We start from the raw sequence: 19,200 nt of genomic DNA on the forward strand, positions 1-19,200 counted from the left end.
GAATGACTAATAAATATTGTGAATAAAATTTTTATATGTAATATAAGTAGGTTCTGATGTATATGGACATATTGAAGTAACTAGTAATATAGAAATACTATCCCAAATTAGCTAGATAAAAGGGTATTGACACCAAAATGAGATTGAATTCAGCTTATTTTCTTATGTTGCTTGAATACTTTCATCAGGAAATAATTATTGACTTTGGAAGTTTGCAACTTCATGGTAAATGTCTTCATTCCATATTGCTTATTCACACACACACACACACACACAGAGAGACAGACAGACAGACTTAAACACTTTATTAGGTTCTCTCTCCTTTTTGTAGATATGAAACTCTAGAAGGCAAGGTCTAGGTCAAGTTTCTTAACATTTTTCTGCCCCAGCACATCCAAGCCATGCCCTAAAATTCAGCCAGGGAGTATGGTGAAGATTCTCAAAGCCAGGTGGGGGAGGAGAGAAACAAGTACTGCTCTGCCTCTGTCTGTTTTCCATTTGCACACACGGCCCCTTGATGTGTACGAGTCTCAGGACTCCACCATAGCTTCCTCCTAACCCAGCCCAACTCAGGTCCCAGTCGGTAGTCTTTTTTTTTTTTCCCCCCCCTCCAAAAGGTAATCTCACTCTGTCACTCAAGCTGGAATGTAATGGCTTGCTGCAACCTCCACGTCCCGAATTCAAGCGATCCCACCTCAGCCTCCTGAGCAGCTGGGACTACAGGCGCATACCACCACACCCAGATAATTTTTGTATTTTTATTAGAGGCAGGGTATCACCATGTTGGCCAGGCTGATCTCACGCTCCTGACCTCAGGTGATCCACCTGCCTTGGCCTCCCAAAATGCTGGGATTACAGGCATGAGCCACTGTGCCCGGCCACATAGTCATTTTTATACTCCGTATAATACCTTGCGGCATGTAACTTTTCCTGCCCTTTATGAACGGAGCAGAGCATCTCACTTCAGAAAGCATCTCTCTGTCCTTTACAACCTCTTTTCCTTTCATTTCTCTTCTCTGCAAAGGTCACAGCCACCAAAAGGAAGTGAAGCCATGATTGTCCCATAACTAGAGCACAGCAGAAGTGCAGATAGCTGGGTTGCTTGCATTTACTGCTTAGTTTTGTGCATAAGGAGTTTGTTGTATCCCAGGAATGTTCACATTCTCACTGGTAAAGAAGACAGCCCCAAGCAGCCCACAGTGGGATGTATACCATTCAACTCATTAGCTTACATGAAAAAATAATAATAATAAAATATCAAGACTTCTTCTCCCTGATGAGGAAAAGACTAGAAAATCCTGGTAACAGCCTTTGCAGTCCTCTCCCCCTGCACCCCTCCAGTTTGCTGACTCTTTATACCCCACCCCTCTTTTGCATTTGAAGTTCACCAAATGATTTTAAGCTAAATTGTGCCACAGGGTGTAATAATCAATGTTGTTTGATAGAGATGAAGCCACTGCTTTTGCTTTTTAGAAGGATAATGTCCAGAAGCATTTTATTTAGACCACCCCTGAAAGGCATTGATTCTTAGAGGACACTAATTAGGGATCAGGAGTTACACTGGATTTCTTTAAATGTGTGTAAAAGCGTAAAAAGCTTTGAGAACTTATGTGATGCTTACTCATTTCACATTTATTTATAGATTTCCTACTGGTCACCAAATTCTTACCTGGGAGATACATTCCTTGCCCTCATAGAATTTATAGTTTAGAGAGCAAAACACATAGTATTATAATAACAAAGTCATCAACATAATAAAATAAAACAATGTATTACCCATTTTCTCTGGGCCGGGTACTATTCTCAGTGCTTTATATTTATTATTTTGTTTAATTCTTACAACTACCCTATGAGACTGGTGAAATTAACATCCTCATTTTACAGATGAGGAAACTGAGGCACAGAAAAAGTAATTACTTGCATAAGGTCCCAAAGCTAATTATTACAAAGCCTGATTTTGACCATAGGTCTATATCTAGAAATATATATATAATTTTAGAGTATTAGGTAATAACTAAGTTTTTTGACAAAGGTAGGTAGGATAGAGGATAGCTTCCTCTTAAGAAAAACGTCTTAAGATTATGTCTTAAGATATTGCTAGAAAATTAAGAAGATCTCAGAGGGCCTTAATGTACCAGGCTAAGCTGTTCAGCTTTTTATCCTGTGTGCGCTGAGAAGCCACTGAAGGTTTTAAACACAAACGTAATGAGATCAGCAGTCTGGTTTACAAAGATCCTGGGAAACAATGCAAAGAATAAGTTGATTTTAAACTTTGGAGCAGGGGCAGTTAGGCTATTGTGAAATCCAAATGAAGAATGAAGAAGGCCTGAACTAAGTGGCAGATGAGACACTGAGGAACAGGAGAGAAATTAGAGAAATAATTAAAAGACATACAAACAAGTAAGATTTGAAGACCTTTGGGAGGCCGAGGCAGGCATATCACAAGGTCAGGAGATGGAGACCATCCTGGCTAACACGGTGAAACCCCATCTGTACTAAAACAATACAAAGAAGTTAGCTGGGTGTGGTGGCGGGTGCCTGTAGTCCCAGCTACTTGGGAGGCTGAGGCAGGAGAATGGTGTGAACCCGGGAGACGGAGCTTGCAGTGAGCCAAGATGGTGCCACTGCACTCCAGCCTGGGCAACAGAGCAAGATTCCATCTCAAAAAAAAAAAAAAAAAAAAAAAATCTGAAGACCATGTGTGTATGGGGACTGAGGAGAAGCAAGAAATTCAGGATGAAACTAAGGATCTGACCTGTGCAACTGGGTGATCACAAGTACCATTCAATGAGACAAGAGAATAAAGGAGACAAAGCCAGTTGGGGAAAGAGGACTATGAGTTTCGTATTGAGTGTGTTGAATTATAGATTACCTAGGGGCCATTCGAGTAGGAAAACCCAATAAACGATTCACATATTGATCTGGACACAGAAAGGATGGCTGGACTAAAGATGCAGATTTCTGAATCATCGCAATCAAGGTATTAGCTAACACTGTGAAAGTAGGTGTAATCCTCAATGAAAGATGTGGCACAAACCAAAGACAAAACCCTTGGGATCCACTCCATTTTACAGTGGATGGAGGAGGCAAAGGAGGGCCTGTCCAAAGGTAGAGGAGAAATGACGAAAGAATATGATAGGGCTGTCAAATTATAAAAAACTGTCAAAGTGTTTCAGATAAGAGAAGCTCAAAGTCCATGCATCCCATGCATGGCTGGGCACTTGGGATATTATAAAGCAGTTTTACTAGAGTAGTGGAGATGATGAAATGTAGGGAGAATGGGCGGAATAGTGTAAGAAGATTTTTTTTTCAAGAAGTTTAGTTTTGAAAGGATAGAAACCTAGAGAAAAGGACAAATATTTGAAAGGAGTACTTTTTGTTTCTAAGATGGAAACATAAAAATATGTCTATAAGCTGAGATGAACATGCCAGAGGAAAGAAAAATGGTTAGCAAAATTATTTATTTTTTTTTTGGTGGGGGATGGAGTTTCGCTCTTGTCGCCCAGGCTGGAGTGCAATTGTGTGATCTTGGCTCACTGCAACCTCCGCCTGCCAGGTTCAAGCGATTCTCCTGCCTCAGCCTCCCAAGTAGCTGGGATTACAGGCACCCACCGCCTGGCTAATTTTTTGTACTTTTAGTAGAGACAGGGTTTCGCCATATTGGGCAGGCTGATCTCAAACTCCTGACCTCAGGTGATCCGCCGGCCTCGGCCTCCCAAAGTGCTGGGATTACAGATGTGAGCCACTATGCCTGGCCTGGTGAGCAAAATTATAAGGGGTATCAGAAGTGGGATAGGCTGAGCGAGAGGTAGAAATGACAATTTCTTTTCATTTTTCTTTTCTCTTTTCTTTTCTTTTTTTTTTTTTTTTGACAGAGTCTCACTCTGTTGCCCAGGCTGGAGGACATGGGCATGATCATGGCTCACTGCAGCATCAACTTCCCAGGGTCTAGTGATCCTCCCACCTCCGCTTCCTGAGTAGCTGGGACTACAGACACATGCCACCACGTCTGGCTAATTTTTTTTTTTTTTTTGTATTTTTTGTATTTTTAGTAGAGACTGGGTTTTTGCAATGTTGACCAGGGTGGTCTTGAACTCCTGGCCTCAGGTGATCTGCCCGCCTCAGCCTCCCAAAGTGCTGGGATTACAGGCATGAACCACCATACCCGGCCTGATCTTTTCCTGTTTTCAATCATTAATTTACCAAATATTTAAAATATTTATTGAGCAGTGATGATGTGCCAGTCACTGTTTTCAGCATGAGGTAGTAATAGCTAACCCTATGTGTCAGACACTGTTGAAATAATTGTTAACATAGTTAATCCTTGTGACAACACAATGAGCTTGGTACTATTACTAAAGTCCATTTTATAATACACAAGCCAATGCACAGACAGGTTCAGTAACTTGTCCAAATTCACACAGATAGTAAGTAGCAGAGCTGGGTCCCAAACCCAGACAGTGCCTCTGAGGTCCAGGCTCCTGGCTGCTGAGACCCTCCTTTCCCCGTTCTCATCAGTCAGAAGTGCAGCCTGATCAGTGAATGGATGTAAACGTCTACTACTTGGTAATCAAGAGAGGAAAAAAGGAAGGAAAGTAGTTAAAGACTCGAATGTATTTTGCAGGGTTTTGCTGAGCTCTATCCAGTGTTGCCCAAAGGAAGGAAGGAAAAACCTAATCAGCTTGTAATGATGTTATCAGTGAGGCAGCCACGGCAAAGAGGCAGAGGCTGCTCCGTTTGCTGGGCTATGGCTCTTTATATGTTTGCTTGTTTATTTAGCTACTCAAGAAAAAAATAGTCTTTGAAAAATTTGTTACTGCTGATTGGAAAGAATTGCTCACGTCCCACTTCTCTGAGCGTATTTATGTGAGGTGCTATTTTGTATGGGAATGCCGGTAACCCCAATGAATGGAGGAGCTCACATCTGATTTCTCTGAATGCAAGTTCAATCTTCTTGGCCATGGCCACGTATTTTTGAAAAAACACTTTAGTGTTTGTGGAACAGCAAGAAGACCAGTGCCCTGGAGCATAGCGACCAAGGGAGAGAATGGTGGGAGGGTTAAAAGATGTATGGATGGGGGATGAGGAGGATAGGGGAGACTAGAATTAGACAACTCCTAACACTGTTTTATAATGATTTAGGGTTTTAGTAAGAATGAGATGGGAAGCTATGAGGATGAATAGAACCTGTTCATTAAAATATTTAGGCCAGGCATGGTGGCTCACACTTGTAATCCCAGCACTTTGGGAGGCCAAGGCAGGAAGATCACTTGAGCCCAGGAGTTTGAGACCAGCCTAGACAACATAGTGAGACCTTGCCCTACAAAAAATAGAAAAATTAGCCAGGCGTGGTGGTGTATGCCTGTAGTCACAGCTACTTGGGAAACTGAGGCAGGAGGATAGATTGAGCCCAGGAGGGGAGGCTGCAGTGAGCCATGAGCTCATCACTGCACTCCAGCCTGGTGACAGAGCAAGACCCTGTCTCAACTAAATAAATAAATAAATAAATAAATAAATAAATAATCAACCCTGTCTTAAATATATATATCTGATCAACACATCCATCTCAACAACTATTAGAAATGGTTGTATTACAACTTAGGCAAATTGACTAAAATCTCAAAGAATTTTTTAATATTTAGATTTTTAGAAAATATTGGGTCCACATGGTTTTGACTTGTAAGGGAAGTTCTTTGAACTTGGAAATAATGTTACTTCAATCAATTAAACCAATTGTACTGAGCATTGATCGGACACATTATTTTCAAGCTTCCCTTATTAAGCAGTATTCTGATCATGAGTGCAGTATCTGAGTTCGTCTGTACTGAAAAGGAGAACCCTGCAAAGCAGGCAAATGGATTCTGGTCACCGAAAAGGAATTTCTTCCATCATGTATTAAGTGGCATTAGAGGCTGTAAGTCAGTTTCCTCTATGTGGTTATGATGAGCTTTTCAGGGATAGTCTGGTCAGTGTGGGTACACTGGCAATTTGTTTTGTGAGACAAAAAAGTACACATGTAAGGAAAAAAAAAGTCTACCGAGAGTCACCTCTCTAGGGCAGCACATCCCTGGTAAGGTATCTTCACCTCCTACAGTCAACAGTGGTTTGGGCATCTCTTTTTTAAATTCAAATGTATTCATTTGCTGGGGCCACCATAAAGACACTAATGACATCATATAAGATATAGACCCCTGAAAATATGGATCACCCACCCCTATTCCTGTTTAGAAGTATTGTAATAAAAGGTCAATGTTCTGCCTTTCAGAGATCTGGTACTGTCCGTGTCATTATGAACAGGGGCTCTGAAATTGCAGGGTAGTATGTTATAATGAAATCAGCCATCTAGAGAAGAATCTGGAATATCCTTATTTAAAAAAAAATAATTACCTAGATTGTATACAGACACATACATGCACAGAGAGAGAGAGAGAGAACTTATAGACCCTCAGGGGTCAGTGGATACTAATTTGAGAAATAATCCATTTCTTTGTCTAAATCAGTGGTTTTCAAACTCTGGGACCCTAGGTAGGAAGGCAAAAAACTAACTTGATATACCTTGCTCGAGTTCATATTTCTCAGACCACCTGAGCTCACACCAGCCTCCCTCTTCCTTTTAGTGTTTCTGTGCTTCTTCCTACCTCTATCAGGCATTCTGATGATCACCTCCTGCCGTGTGTTATTATTTAGCCCCTTCATTTTTGCCTAGATTTAAAGCTTTCAGAAAGTATTCAATAAACAAGTCAAGTCTTAATAAAGTGCTCTTCTGTCCCTGAACAAGAAACTGCTGAATCAGTCTGTCTATGCTGTCAATTGGTCCATCTTTCTTTTCTATCTTGAAGAGTTCGAAGAACAAGATGAGCTGATAAAAAATAAAGCAAGAACTCTGAGGAGCTAACAATTTTATGGGCAATGGTATTTTAATTTATACCTAAGTCTTATGCTGAGAATTATCAAGTGCAATTTTTTTATATAGAGAAGAAAAAAAACCTACTTTTTCCAGCTCAAAAAGAAAGGTTACATAATGATTTTGCGTCTGTTTAGGATAGCTGTTAGTAAAAGTATAATTATGATGCTTCTTTTTAAAAAAAATAATAATTACAGATGGGATACACACCACTGCATGTGGGCTGCCACTACGGAAATATCAAGATTGTTAATTTCCTGCTCCAGCATTCTGCAAAAGTTAATGCCAAAACAAAGGTAAGCTCTTTCCTTTTTTGTTTCTGCCAGAATCACTTATTTTTGTTTCAAAGGAATTAAGAATCATCTCTTCCATCTTCCTTCTACAGAATGGATATACACCATTACATCAAGCAGCACAGCAGGGACATACGCATATAATAAATGTCTTACTTCAGAACAATGCCTCCCCCAATGAACTCACTGTGGTAAGCACTCAGGGCCAGCTCAGGAGAAGAGGGAGGAGATAGATGGGCCTGGACTCTGGTGTCTTCTTACATTTTTCATCGTACTTTCATGAAGAGGCATAAACGGAGCATTCAGTAGAATGAGGAAAAAAGGACAATAACCATATTGTTCTGGACTGTTCAGAGAGAGATGATTAGTGTTTTATATGTGAAAACTACCTGCTGTATTGTCACCTAGCAGGAAGTACACATGTAAGAAAAAAAAATTGTGTTGGTTTCATTGACTGCTTACTTAGAACGTTAAAAAGCCTCTTGGATTGCATATGTAGCTGCCCAGACTTTACTGTGTGAGTACAAACAGGTTAGGTGGGTTTTGTGCAAGGTATGTCTCTAATGAAACACTTTTTTTGTGTATGACAGTGGGATGGGTCTGATGTGACACTCACCTTACATTTTGTATCAGCAAAAAAATGTGGAATGAGACTTGCTAATTCCTCATTCACATTTTCCTTTTGCCAGAATGGGAATACTGCCCTTGGCATTGCCCGGCGCCTCGGCTACATCTCAGTAGTGGACACCCTGAAGATAGTGACCGAAGAGACCATGACCACAACTGTAAGTAAGGAATGCAGAGCCTTGTTATCCTAGGAACCAGCTTTCAGTCAGTTTTCTTGGGCTTTTCTGAGATGAAGGTTTTTTCCCATTCATAAACTAAGCACCATGTTTTAAAACACAGTCACCTCATTGTTGGTAGTCACGATAGCAAAACTCTTATTGCTAATATGAATAAAAATTTAAAACACTAAGAATACCTATTTAAAAGATGGATTTGTAGCTATAGAGTTTTTACTTCCATATACAGCTAAATGTATTTATTTATTTGTTTGCTTTGATATAACAAGTTTTTAATGAAATGATGGTGAAGGCAGAAATTTTTTAACATCTTTCCTTGGCAATGTAAAGAAATTGAAAACTCTAAGTTGCTTCCTTAAAAATGTTTTAATGCACAAATGGTACGTGGATCCATTATCATTCCTGTGAAAAATGTTTACATTGTTTTAAAAAAAATCCAGATGAATCAGAACTGGTTTTGCCTGCTACTGTCACTCATCTTCTGTCCACCTGGAGTTTTCATAAGAAACACAATAGACTGTTTTGTTAAAATTTAAAGTGGATCTTTACCAGGAGGCCCTATTGCATCAACTACATTTTTACAAGCTACAGTCTCTAGGATAAGTCATTTCTTTCCAACCCCATCTGGTACCTATGAACAGCATCAAGATTTGGTAACTTTGGAATTAAGAGCAAATATTACATGATATCAGAGGCTTATGTGAGTTATTCCTAACTCCGTAACTCAACACGTAGGCCTGAGTTTGACTCTTACCAAAATAAATATAGGACTCTGGAACATTTTGAATTATCAGCTCTGTCCCCTTTTCTCTTCAACCACTTTCCAACATGAAGGAGAAAATGGTTAACATCTGCAAATTAGTTTGTATACCCAGTGCTTTTTGTGAAAAATGGGTTTCACAAAAAGGGTTGAGGGTCTCTGTAGCTACCTGCAGTTTGAGTTTCCTGGCAGTTTTACTCACAAGCCTGCTGATTACAGGAGAAAAAAATTGTAATTTGTGAAAGAGAAAACAATTGTTTCAATGGAGTAGAACAATGATTATCAACCAGCACACATTCTGAACTTCAAGATATACTTTGTCTAAGAGATAAATTTCCACATGTTGCTTTCATACGCCTCTTGCGGATTTTATTATATTAAAATATATCATTAAGTTCTCAAAAAACTGTTCAAACCAATAATGTTTATTACCTTCAATTTTATATCTCATGTAGCTCTATCTAGGATAGGAAAGGAGAAGAAGAGGACAAACTATTTAACGACAGCCAAGTGTCACAGTGCTATAAAGATTTGAAGCCATTGCAGTAAATAGATAATATTAATACTTCTATTTCAATGTTAAAAGACTTGAGACATGTAAAAGTTCAAAATAAATATCTTATTTGGTTGAATGTAAATGACTTTCTCACCTATTAGGAAATTTTGAAACGTTTCTTCAAAATCAGAAAAGCTTTAAGAGAAAGTAGAGTTAAGAACAAAACAAAGTTATAGCTTCAAAAAATCGACTGAAAGACAGAGAAGGGTCTCAGAGCTCCATCAGGTTCCCATGAGAAGAGAATGTGTACAGGAGTAGTGCCTTTTCACTCTCAACATCGTCAGTCATCCTTGTTGGTGACTTTCTGAAAAAAAGAGAAGACACTATGCATGCTAATTGGAAAGGTCCAGTTTGCCTAGTGAAGAAAATGAGGCTTCCACCAAAAGAAGAGTTCACATCAATTAAAAAACAGTCCATAGAAGTCTCTAAAATTTTGTCCAGCATTGTGGTATTTGGTACATTTTCTCAAGCTGAGACACCACCTTGTCAGCCTTGCTTTAGTGGTTACATGTAAACTAGCTTAGACAGGACTGATGTAATTCAGGGTGGAGTCTATGACTTTAAGCTAATAACTATAGCTCAGCCTCCACCATGGACATGATATTTGTATAGCCAGTTACTGGGACTCCAGCAGCCATTGACTCTATAAGCAGACTTCAGTTTTTCAAAACAAAGAGAATGTCTTTTCCATATTAGTAAAATACATGATGTGGCAATGCTGAGAAAGATGGTTTAGTTAATTAGATTACAATCAACACAGCATACCAAACTGAATGGATAGAAGCTGATATTCAAAATATGTGAATTATATCTATCGAAACTGCATTGTTTAAAATACCCAATTACTTCATATGTAAGGAGCAGAATACCTCTAGCACGCAGATATTGGTTGCTAATACCATTCTCTACTAAAAGCAAACAGTGCTTTTTGGAGAAATGGCTGAATCTAAGGCTAGCAAAGGAAATCTATAAGATGAGCCTGGAACATCTTAGAATGTCAAAAAGTAAGGAAATGTTCCTCCTTCCCCCAACAAAAAGTAAATAAACTAATATAGAGACACAATGGTGGGGGTTATGTCAAAGGGACATAGGAATTAACTAAAAGAGTTCCCAATGGCCATAGCTGGAACAATTTGAGCAAAAATAAATATAATAGTATTGAAGTATGGTACAAACTGTAAAATAACTATCCGTGAATTCATACTATTATACATAAGTAATTCAATAAATGGAAAAGAAGACACAAATGTCTCAGGCAAAAGAATTCCAAATAATGTATGAAAATACTTTACTCTCAAAGTGGAACATACTTCCCCACTGCTTACGTGTGGGCTGAACATAGTTATTTCTTTGCAAAGAAAACAGTATAGAAGCAGGGGGAAATAGATAATTTTACAATGGATAAACCTAACAAATCCTGCCTCAGCCATATGATCAAGGTCAACATTAACAATGATAAGTCATGTTGATGGTATATACCCTTGATACAATGTGATGAAATGGCACTTTTCCTCTACGATCTTCCTCCCTAAAACATACAGCCCCAGTCTATTAATTAAAAAGAAAAAAGAAAAGAAAAAAGAAAATCCATAAGACAAGACCCAGTTGATGGACATATCTGACCAGTACACTGCAAAACTGTCAAGGTCATCAAAAACAAGGAAAGTCAAATACAAATCAAGACCACAATGAAATACCATCTCATACCAATCAGAATGGCAATTATTAAAAAGGCAAAAAACAGCAGATGCTGACGAAGCTGGAGACATAGGAATGCTTTTACACTGTCGGTGGGCATGTAGATTAGTTCAACCATTATGTAAGACAGTGTGGCAATTCCTCAAAGACCTAGACCCAGAAATATCAGTTGACTCAGCAGTCCCATTAATGAGTATATACCCAAAGGAATGTAAGTTATTTTATTACAAAGATACATGCATGTGTATGTTCATTGCAGCACTATTCACAATAGCAAAGATGTGGAATCAACCCAAATGCTCATCAATGATAGACTGGATACAGAAAATGTGGTACATATACACTATGGAATACTGTGTAGCCATAAAAAAGGAATGATATCATGTCCTTTGCAGGGACATGGATGGATCTGGAAGCTGTTATCCTCAGCAAACTAACAGAGGAACAGAAAACCATATACCACATTTTCTCACTTATAAGTGGGAGCTGAACAATAAGACTACATGAACACAGGGAGGGGAAGGACACACACTAGGGCCTGGGGGTGGGGAGGGAGAGCATCAGGATAAATAATTCATGCATGTGGGGCTTAATACCTAGGTGATGGGTTGATAGGTGCAGCAAACTACCATGGCACACATTTGTTTACCTATGTAACAAACCTGCACATCCTGCACATTTAACCTGGAACTTTACATTAATTTTTTTAAAAAAACAAGGGAAGTCTGAGAAATTGCCATAGCCCAGAGGAAACTAAGGAGACACAGCTAAATGTAATACAGTATCCTTGATGGGATCCTGGAACATAAAAAGGACATTAAGCAGAAACTGAAGAAAAATGAATAAAATATAAACTTTAATAATAATGTATCAATGTCGATTCATTAATTGTGATATTTTCCATGCTAATAAAAGATTTTAACAATAAGCCAGGCACAGTGGCTCATGCCTGTATTCCCAGCTTTGAGAGGCTGAGGCAGATGGACCACCTGAGGTTGGGAGTTCGAGACCAGCCTGGCCAACGTGGTGAAAACCCGTCTCTACTAAAAATAAAAACATTAGCCAGGCTTCCCATGCACATCTGTAATCCCAGCTACTCGGTAGCCTGAGGCAGGAGAATTGCTTGAACCTGGGAGGCAGAGGTTGCAGCGAGCCGAGATTATGCCATTGCACTCCAGCCTGCGCAACAGAGCGAGACTCAGTCTCAATAATAAAACTAATAAAGATTTTAATAATAGGGGAAACTTGGTGTGGGGTATATAGGACCTGTCTATACTATCTTCACAATTATTCTATAAATCTCAAACTCTTCTAAAAATAAAAGTTTATTTTTAAAACTGCTCCATTGCAGTATTACATGCTGGAAAAGACATCAAATAATGCTTTATTTCAACACAATAATTGGGGATGGGGTAGAAATCACATTACCAAGAAACTGTGAATTTGTACCTTTTTTTAGTTTTAACAACCTGGCTTTTTTTCAGTTGTCTTATTTAAACGTGTATCTTCCCTTGTACCATTAGTGTCTCGTATGCTGAGAATTAAAAAAAAAAAAACAAAAAAACAAACAAACAAAAAACTCACTTTTAACTAAAGTCATTAAGAATTTCTTACCAGTGATGCTAACAATGTCTTTTGGATGGATATGGTCTAAGAATTTCTTATCAGTGATGCTGACAGTATGTTTTGGATGGATATAATCTAAACTATTAAAGAGCAAGTAAAAGAGGCAGTAGGCATTTGCTGCATAATATACTGTTCTTTAAATTTTGGGGAAGGCTAAAATGATCTGCCAATGCATCACCTTTAAAGTATTTTTTCATACACATGGTTGTAAAGATTATTGTTTTAAATATTATTTGAATGTTTTTGTTTATCCTAGGAATTAAAATTACATATAAGAGGAGAACACAAAATAGATGGAAAGCTTGGCACAAGTAATAGACACATATTTCTTACAGTTCATTTGGCTTTTCCTCAGCCAAGACCTTTCATGGAATGGGGTGGCAGATTCATCAGACCATGAAAAAGTACGGCAGTGGAGTAGGAGGGGCAGAATCTTCTCTTTTCCTTTGAAAAGCTTTATTAGAGACCTAAATCTTTTAAGCTGTGGTACTTTGCGCTAGAATTCTTTCATTGTGTACTCCTGTGTTCTGTATATGGTGACAACCTTTGTGCCACTAAGGGACAACAATTTTGATGTCATTTTACATGTGGGAGATTCAGGATATTCAACACATGCATTCCACAAGAAACTGATTAATTCAGAGATAAACGAAAAGGCCCACTAAAATGTACAGTCTGCTCACACTAAAATGACTGCTATTTTGTTACTAGACCGTCACAGAGAAGCACAAAATGAATGTTCCAGAAACGATGAATGAAGTTCTTGATATGTCTGATGATGAAGGTATGAAATGTTCTTTGAGTTCACAATAATTGTAAGTGACTGTGTATTTCGTCTGTTTCCTGAAGAAAGTCCATTGCAAAAATGTCTTTCAGGAATATTGAAATGTTTTGTTGTAATATCAAGAGAATGTATTTTTCATCCACTTATATTGTTCACTTAAATCATGCAGTTCGTAAAGCCAATGCCCCTGAAATGCTCAGTGATGGCGAATATATCTCAGATGTTGAAGAAGGTATTTGTAAATTTTTACTGTGATGAAACTTAACTACTACCAACTTTATCTTTCATTTCTTATCTTTGAAATATAATATTTCCCTGAGTTACTAATTTTTCATACTATCTTGAGACTATTAATTTATGTATTATTTAAATAATGTATATCTGGTACTATTAACTCTCCTTTTTAAGTCTCTTTGAATCCTCTTTCCTTGAACCCGTTTCCTAACTTTAAAATATAAAAGTATCACTAATTATCTGGATTACTTGCCTTCTATTTGTTTCTATCAAACGGAATAATGATGCTTTTATTGTTTGCATCTGAAATCTAGAAAGAGAAAAGTGATTAATATTTATGATTACATTATTTTTTAAAACAAGAGAAGGTTCCTTATATGAAATCCTTTTAAATGCCCTAAGATTTCCCCATTCTGCTAAACTTTGTAGAAAAAGCAACTTTTGATCTTGAACTGATAATGAAAACAACCTGAAAAAAACTTTTGAAATAGAAATTTTCAATAATGATTTAATGAAAGAGATCAAAATATTATTGTAGCTATATTTTATGTGTTTTCAGAAATTGGTTTCTGTCTTGCTTAAAAACTAATACTTTGACCAGGTCATGATATACAGATATATCAATGAATGGCATCTTTAAAAGGTCCATTGGAAAACAAGCATTTTTATAGTGAGTAAATATTGTACAGATGACACATTTTGGAGTTTCACTGAAATAACAAAATATTTGCCATGGGAAAATTATATTTAACTGTTTTTCTTGCATCATTTGAATCTCCCAAATGATGGGAGATCATCAAATACGTTCTACCCTATTGTGACCTCCATTTGCCACCTCTCATGTAGTAGCTTTCTTTTGGGTTAGTCTTAGTGTTGCTAGTCTTTTTTTGCCTTTAAGTAATCTTCCCTATTTTAATTTATGTGATTTCTTTCTTTGAGTTGCACAAATTTCAGTGGGAACCTACATGGTGGGAAAGCCTACCTGGTCCGAAGCCACTTTAATCTTTTTGTTATCCAATCAATGACTTCCCACTATAATGCATTGTGGCCAGGGACTACACACCCCAATGAGCTAATGTCCTGGTGGTCATTTAGGGTCCCTGGAGGATCTGGCTTAATGTTTGTAAATGTTGTTTTGATTAATGCTAAAGACTTTTACTCGCTTTTCTTTCTTTTGCTCTGAAACATCAGCTATACATTTACCTCCCTTCTATCCCCAGATGGATAATATTTGTTATGGTCTTTAGGACTTTCAGAGTAATATGCCTACTGTTATTACATTTCTTTGCCTTCTCATACATTTCAGAGTAACTTCTGTGCAGAAGATAAAAGAAAAAATAATATTCTTACATAGATGTTTACACACACAAAACATGATGTCAAAAGTATGTTTGTCAAATGAAATTATTAGGAATCATAGTATGACAATCATAGACCTAAAAATGTACTGGTCATTAACAAAATGTCCAAAATTATCCCCAATGATGAGAGGCCAAGTTTGAATGGACTATCTAACAGCCTTATACATATGAATAACTAACCAAATAATTTAAAAAATGGAGATTTTGAATCTCTAAATTTGAACTTAATTGACCTCGTTACTTAACTAGAAATGTGTTTCTCTCAGCTTGAGAATTTGAAATTGGCAATTTTAATTTCTCATTTTATCCATCTTTTCTTTAAAATCTTTGGCCCTTACTTTAGTATGTCCAGGGCTGTCGGAATCAAATGGCTTTTGATTTTGTGGTATTGCCGAATTTAATCGTTGAAAAGGATTCCTTAAAGGTCACTCAGTCTGAACAAACATCTGCTAGAATCTCATCTGCTTAGGATCTCCTGTGCCCAAGCCCTTCAAATAATGAGAATTCTTTAATTCCTAAACTGCCTAGTACATTTGGACAATTCTGTCTTTAACAATTCTTCATGTTATTGAACTTCCTGTAGCTTCTACTCATTGAGTCAAGCTTTGGTATATTTGACCAAGTTGATGGGAAGACTAGATTCTACATAGTATTTGGAACAAAATCTGCCTTTTCTGTATGACAGTCTTTCAGATATTTAAAAATACTTTTTCTATTTCTTCTTGGTTTTATTTATTTTTTTTTCAGGTATATCATTGCTACCTCCTTCTATTGTTCCCCTCACCAACCTGGTCGCCCTCTCCTGCTCATGTTTCAACATATCTGTGCCATCTCAAGTTGAGGTGACCAGAACTGAACACAATATTTGAGTGTAGTCTCATCAAAGCAGAGTATAGCAGGGCTATTGCATTCTCATGAAAGATGTTAAAAGTCCATTTTTTAAGATTAAGATACTTTTGAGGTTATAATACACTTCTAATTTGAGTCATATTAGTATTACTGTCTGCTAAGGCCCCTAAATTTTGCTTACAAGAGCTTTAGTAAGCCACATCTGCCCTATTATGTATTTATGTTTTCCTCTGCTGTATAAATTAGCATTTCTAACTACTGCAAATTCCAAAACAATTCATTTAGAAATTTTGATTCTAAAAGGACCCCTACAACTTTAATGATAATTTTAACTTCTGACTCATTTGCCTGATAGTCTTACCAGAGCTTTGATTGTCATTTTAGTTAGATTTAGTGTCACCCATTTGAGTAAGCTCCTATGCAGCTGTGGCAAATGTTCATTTCCATGAAGCCATAGGCATGTTGTGGGTATAACTATCTACAAGAACCAGTGAGAGATCATCACATTGGTATCCCAGGGTACTAAAGAATAATAGCAGCTTTTAAAAGCAAATAAAAATAAGCAATGTAGGCTGCCAGTTTGTCTCAAGAAAGAAAATAAAAATGAGTTTGTAATAAGGGAAAATAAATTTTTAATCTGATTCTAAAACTCATCTGCTGTAAGTAGATATTTAAAATTTAAAATGAATAAGATAAAAAATAAAAAAGCAAAAGTAAAATAAATATTAAGGAAGAAATGCCAAGAGTAGTCTATCTCTTCTTTTTCATTCTCTTTTCCTTTTTCTGCTTTGCTTTCTCCTTATCATCTTCCTCTTTCTGTTGTACACTATGAGAAACTAGTGTAAGTGAAAGAATGTTTGGATTCATTTCTCAAAAAAAATAAAAATTAAGGAATACAAGACTAGACAATGTTATCATTTAATGAGGTGGGAGAGCAGTGGGGCCAAGATGCAAAGTTGAACACAGATCGAAGCATCAGCAAAGCAGAGCAGTAGAAGAGGGTCAAGCAACTTTGTCCAAGGCAGGTTTTTAAACTCACATTAGGCAGGTGAGGGCTAAGCAGAACTCCTCAGAGGGTCAGAGGCATTTGTAGATACCTTACTGCTCTACTGTCTCCTGTTCCAGAAAATACCTATTCATATAATACCTATTCATATAACTTTAATATACGTACAAAATTTGTACCTTGATTTTAGTGCTAGTTTGATTCTTATGTTTTGCAATTCTGTTTGTAATTGAAAATATGAAAGAGTGTGTGTATAGAAGAAAGAAGAGAGGAGGAAGGAAGGAAGGAAAGAAGGAAGAAGAAAGAGAAAGGAGAGAAAGAAAAAGAGGGAAAATTGAGATTAAGTTTCAAGTGATTGAGTTTGGTGTCTCCTCCCAAGGGATTTCACATTGGCTTTGGTTCAACTCTGATCTTAAATTGCAGCTGCCTATAAAATGTATTTTATAAATCGGGGTGGGGGGTATAAAATGTTGTTTCAGCTTGAGAATTCTAGTGGATTGGAGTATAGTTACAGATTGAAAAAACTATAGATGGGACATAATGAGAAGTGGAATTAAGCCATGCAAAGTAAAAATCTAAAAGGCAGCTCTATGAAATATGACTCTACTAAACAGGTTTACGAGACAGCAGCTGGTGAGACAAACTCCTGCTAGGAAGAATTTTCTAATTCTAAGCTACTTCTGAATTTGATAGGGCTGAAAAATATCTTTCCGAATCAAATGCAGACACTAAATATTAAAAGAAAAAATAAGAGGCTAAGTATACGTGTAAAAATATCAAGTAGGTGTAAGTTTGAGATCTAATAAAGCAATAAAATTTTAGCAGATAATAGAGTGACATGAGGGGTAAGAAAAGTCATGTTCAGCTTTGCACCAAATTTGGTGGCCAGTGGAAGCCACAGCAAAATCCACCGATTTCAAAGAACTGAAGGGGCAAGTTGGAGTCTTGTATGTCTATTCCTGCCATTACACTGATGAGGAAGGAAAGCCCAAATACACACTGAATGGTCTTTCCAATGAGGTTTGTGGCAGAGCTGGACAAGAAGACTGATCTGACACTCTGTAGTTTTAGATCATCTCATTCCCCTGCCCTCAAAGTCCAGTCAAGTAAAACACTGGCAGTAGAGAAGGAACACATAGATCTGTAACTGGTTGTGATCAGTTGCTTGCAAACAACACTGCACAGATCATCTCTTTCATTGCTATTCCAACTTGAAATGTTTCTTGTATATAGAACCCAAGAATGCATATTTTTAGCTTCAAAAAAGGGTGTATGTTAAGGAAAAGGAACAAATCATGTTCTTGGAAACTATCAGAAGGTAATAAGAATATTTTAATTTATAATTATGGATACATAATAATTGTACATATTTATGGGGTATATGTGATATTTTGATACAATTATACAATGTGTAATGATCAAATCAAAGTAATTGGGTTATCTGTCACCTCAAACATTGATCATTTCTTTGTGTTTGCAACATTCCGGTTCCACTCTTTTAATTCTTTGAAATATATTGTTAACTATAAATTATTGTTAACTGTAGTTGCCCTATTGTGCTACCAGACACTAGATCTTATTCCTTCTAGCTAACTGTATTTTTGTGCCAATTAACCATCCCCTCTTTATCCCCACTCTTTCCAGCCTCCTGAAATCATCATTCTACTCTGTATCTCCATGAGTTCAATTTTTTTTTCAGTTCCCACATATGAGTGAGAATATGCTAAATTTATCTTTCCGTGCCTGGCTTACCTCACTTAAGATAATGTCTCCCACTCCATCCATGTTTTTGACAAAAACAAAACAAAACAGGATTTCATTCTTTTCTGTGGCTGAATAATATTTCATTGTGTGTATGTACCATATTTTCTTTATCCATTCATCAGCTGATGGACACATAGGTTGATTCCATATCTTGGCTACTGTGAATAGTGCTGCAATAAACAAGGGAGTGCAAATATCACTTTGCAATACTGATTTTCTTTATTTTATTTGGATGTATACCCAGCAGTGGGATTTCTGGATCATATAGTATTCTGTTTTTTGAGGAACCTCCATACTTTTCTCTATAGCAACTGTACTAATTTACATTTCTACCAATAGTGTATGAGGGTTCCCCTTTCCCCATTTGCTATTGGGACATAGAAATGATACCAATTTTTATATGTTGATTTTGTATCTTGAATTTTACTAAATTTGTTTTATCAGTTCTGATAGGTTTTTGGAGGAGTCCTTATGTTTTTCTAAATAGAAGATTTTATCATCTGCAAATAAGGATAATTTAACTACTTCTTTTCTAATTTGGATGCTCTTTATTTCTTTCTCA

The 19,200-nt window shown here is 37.1% G+C and overlaps 1 protein-coding gene across 11 annotated transcripts in view; it reads left to right on the forward strand.

Moving 5' to 3' along the window:
- ANK3 (ankyrin 3) overlaps nucleotides 1-19,200 on the forward strand; it is a 703,328-nt gene that overhangs the window by 550,849 nt on the left and 133,279 nt on the right. For 8 of the 11 annotated variants that reach the window (XM_007963375.3, XM_073019120.1, XM_073019128.1 and 5 more), the window contains 5 exons: nucleotides 7,102-7,200; nucleotides 7,290-7,388; nucleotides 7,887-7,982; nucleotides 13,352-13,424; nucleotides 13,594-13,656. In XM_007963375.3, coding sequence (XP_007961566.2) covers nucleotides 7,102-7,200; nucleotides 7,290-7,388; nucleotides 7,887-7,982; nucleotides 13,352-13,424; nucleotides 13,594-13,656 — 430 coding nt within the window. The remainder of the gene's footprint in view (nucleotides 1-7,101; nucleotides 7,201-7,289; nucleotides 7,389-7,886; nucleotides 7,983-13,351; nucleotides 13,425-13,593; nucleotides 13,657-19,200) is intronic. The other 3 variants (XM_073019122.1, XM_073019123.1, XM_073019124.1) reach the window with 1 other exon arrangement.

The sequence above is a fragment of the Chlorocebus sabaeus genome, chromosome 9 (genome assembly GCF_047675955.1).
Source record: "Chlorocebus sabaeus isolate Y175 chromosome 9, mChlSab1.0.hap1, whole genome shotgun sequence".
Taxonomy (NCBI): domain Eukaryota; kingdom Metazoa; phylum Chordata; class Mammalia; order Primates; family Cercopithecidae; genus Chlorocebus; species Chlorocebus sabaeus.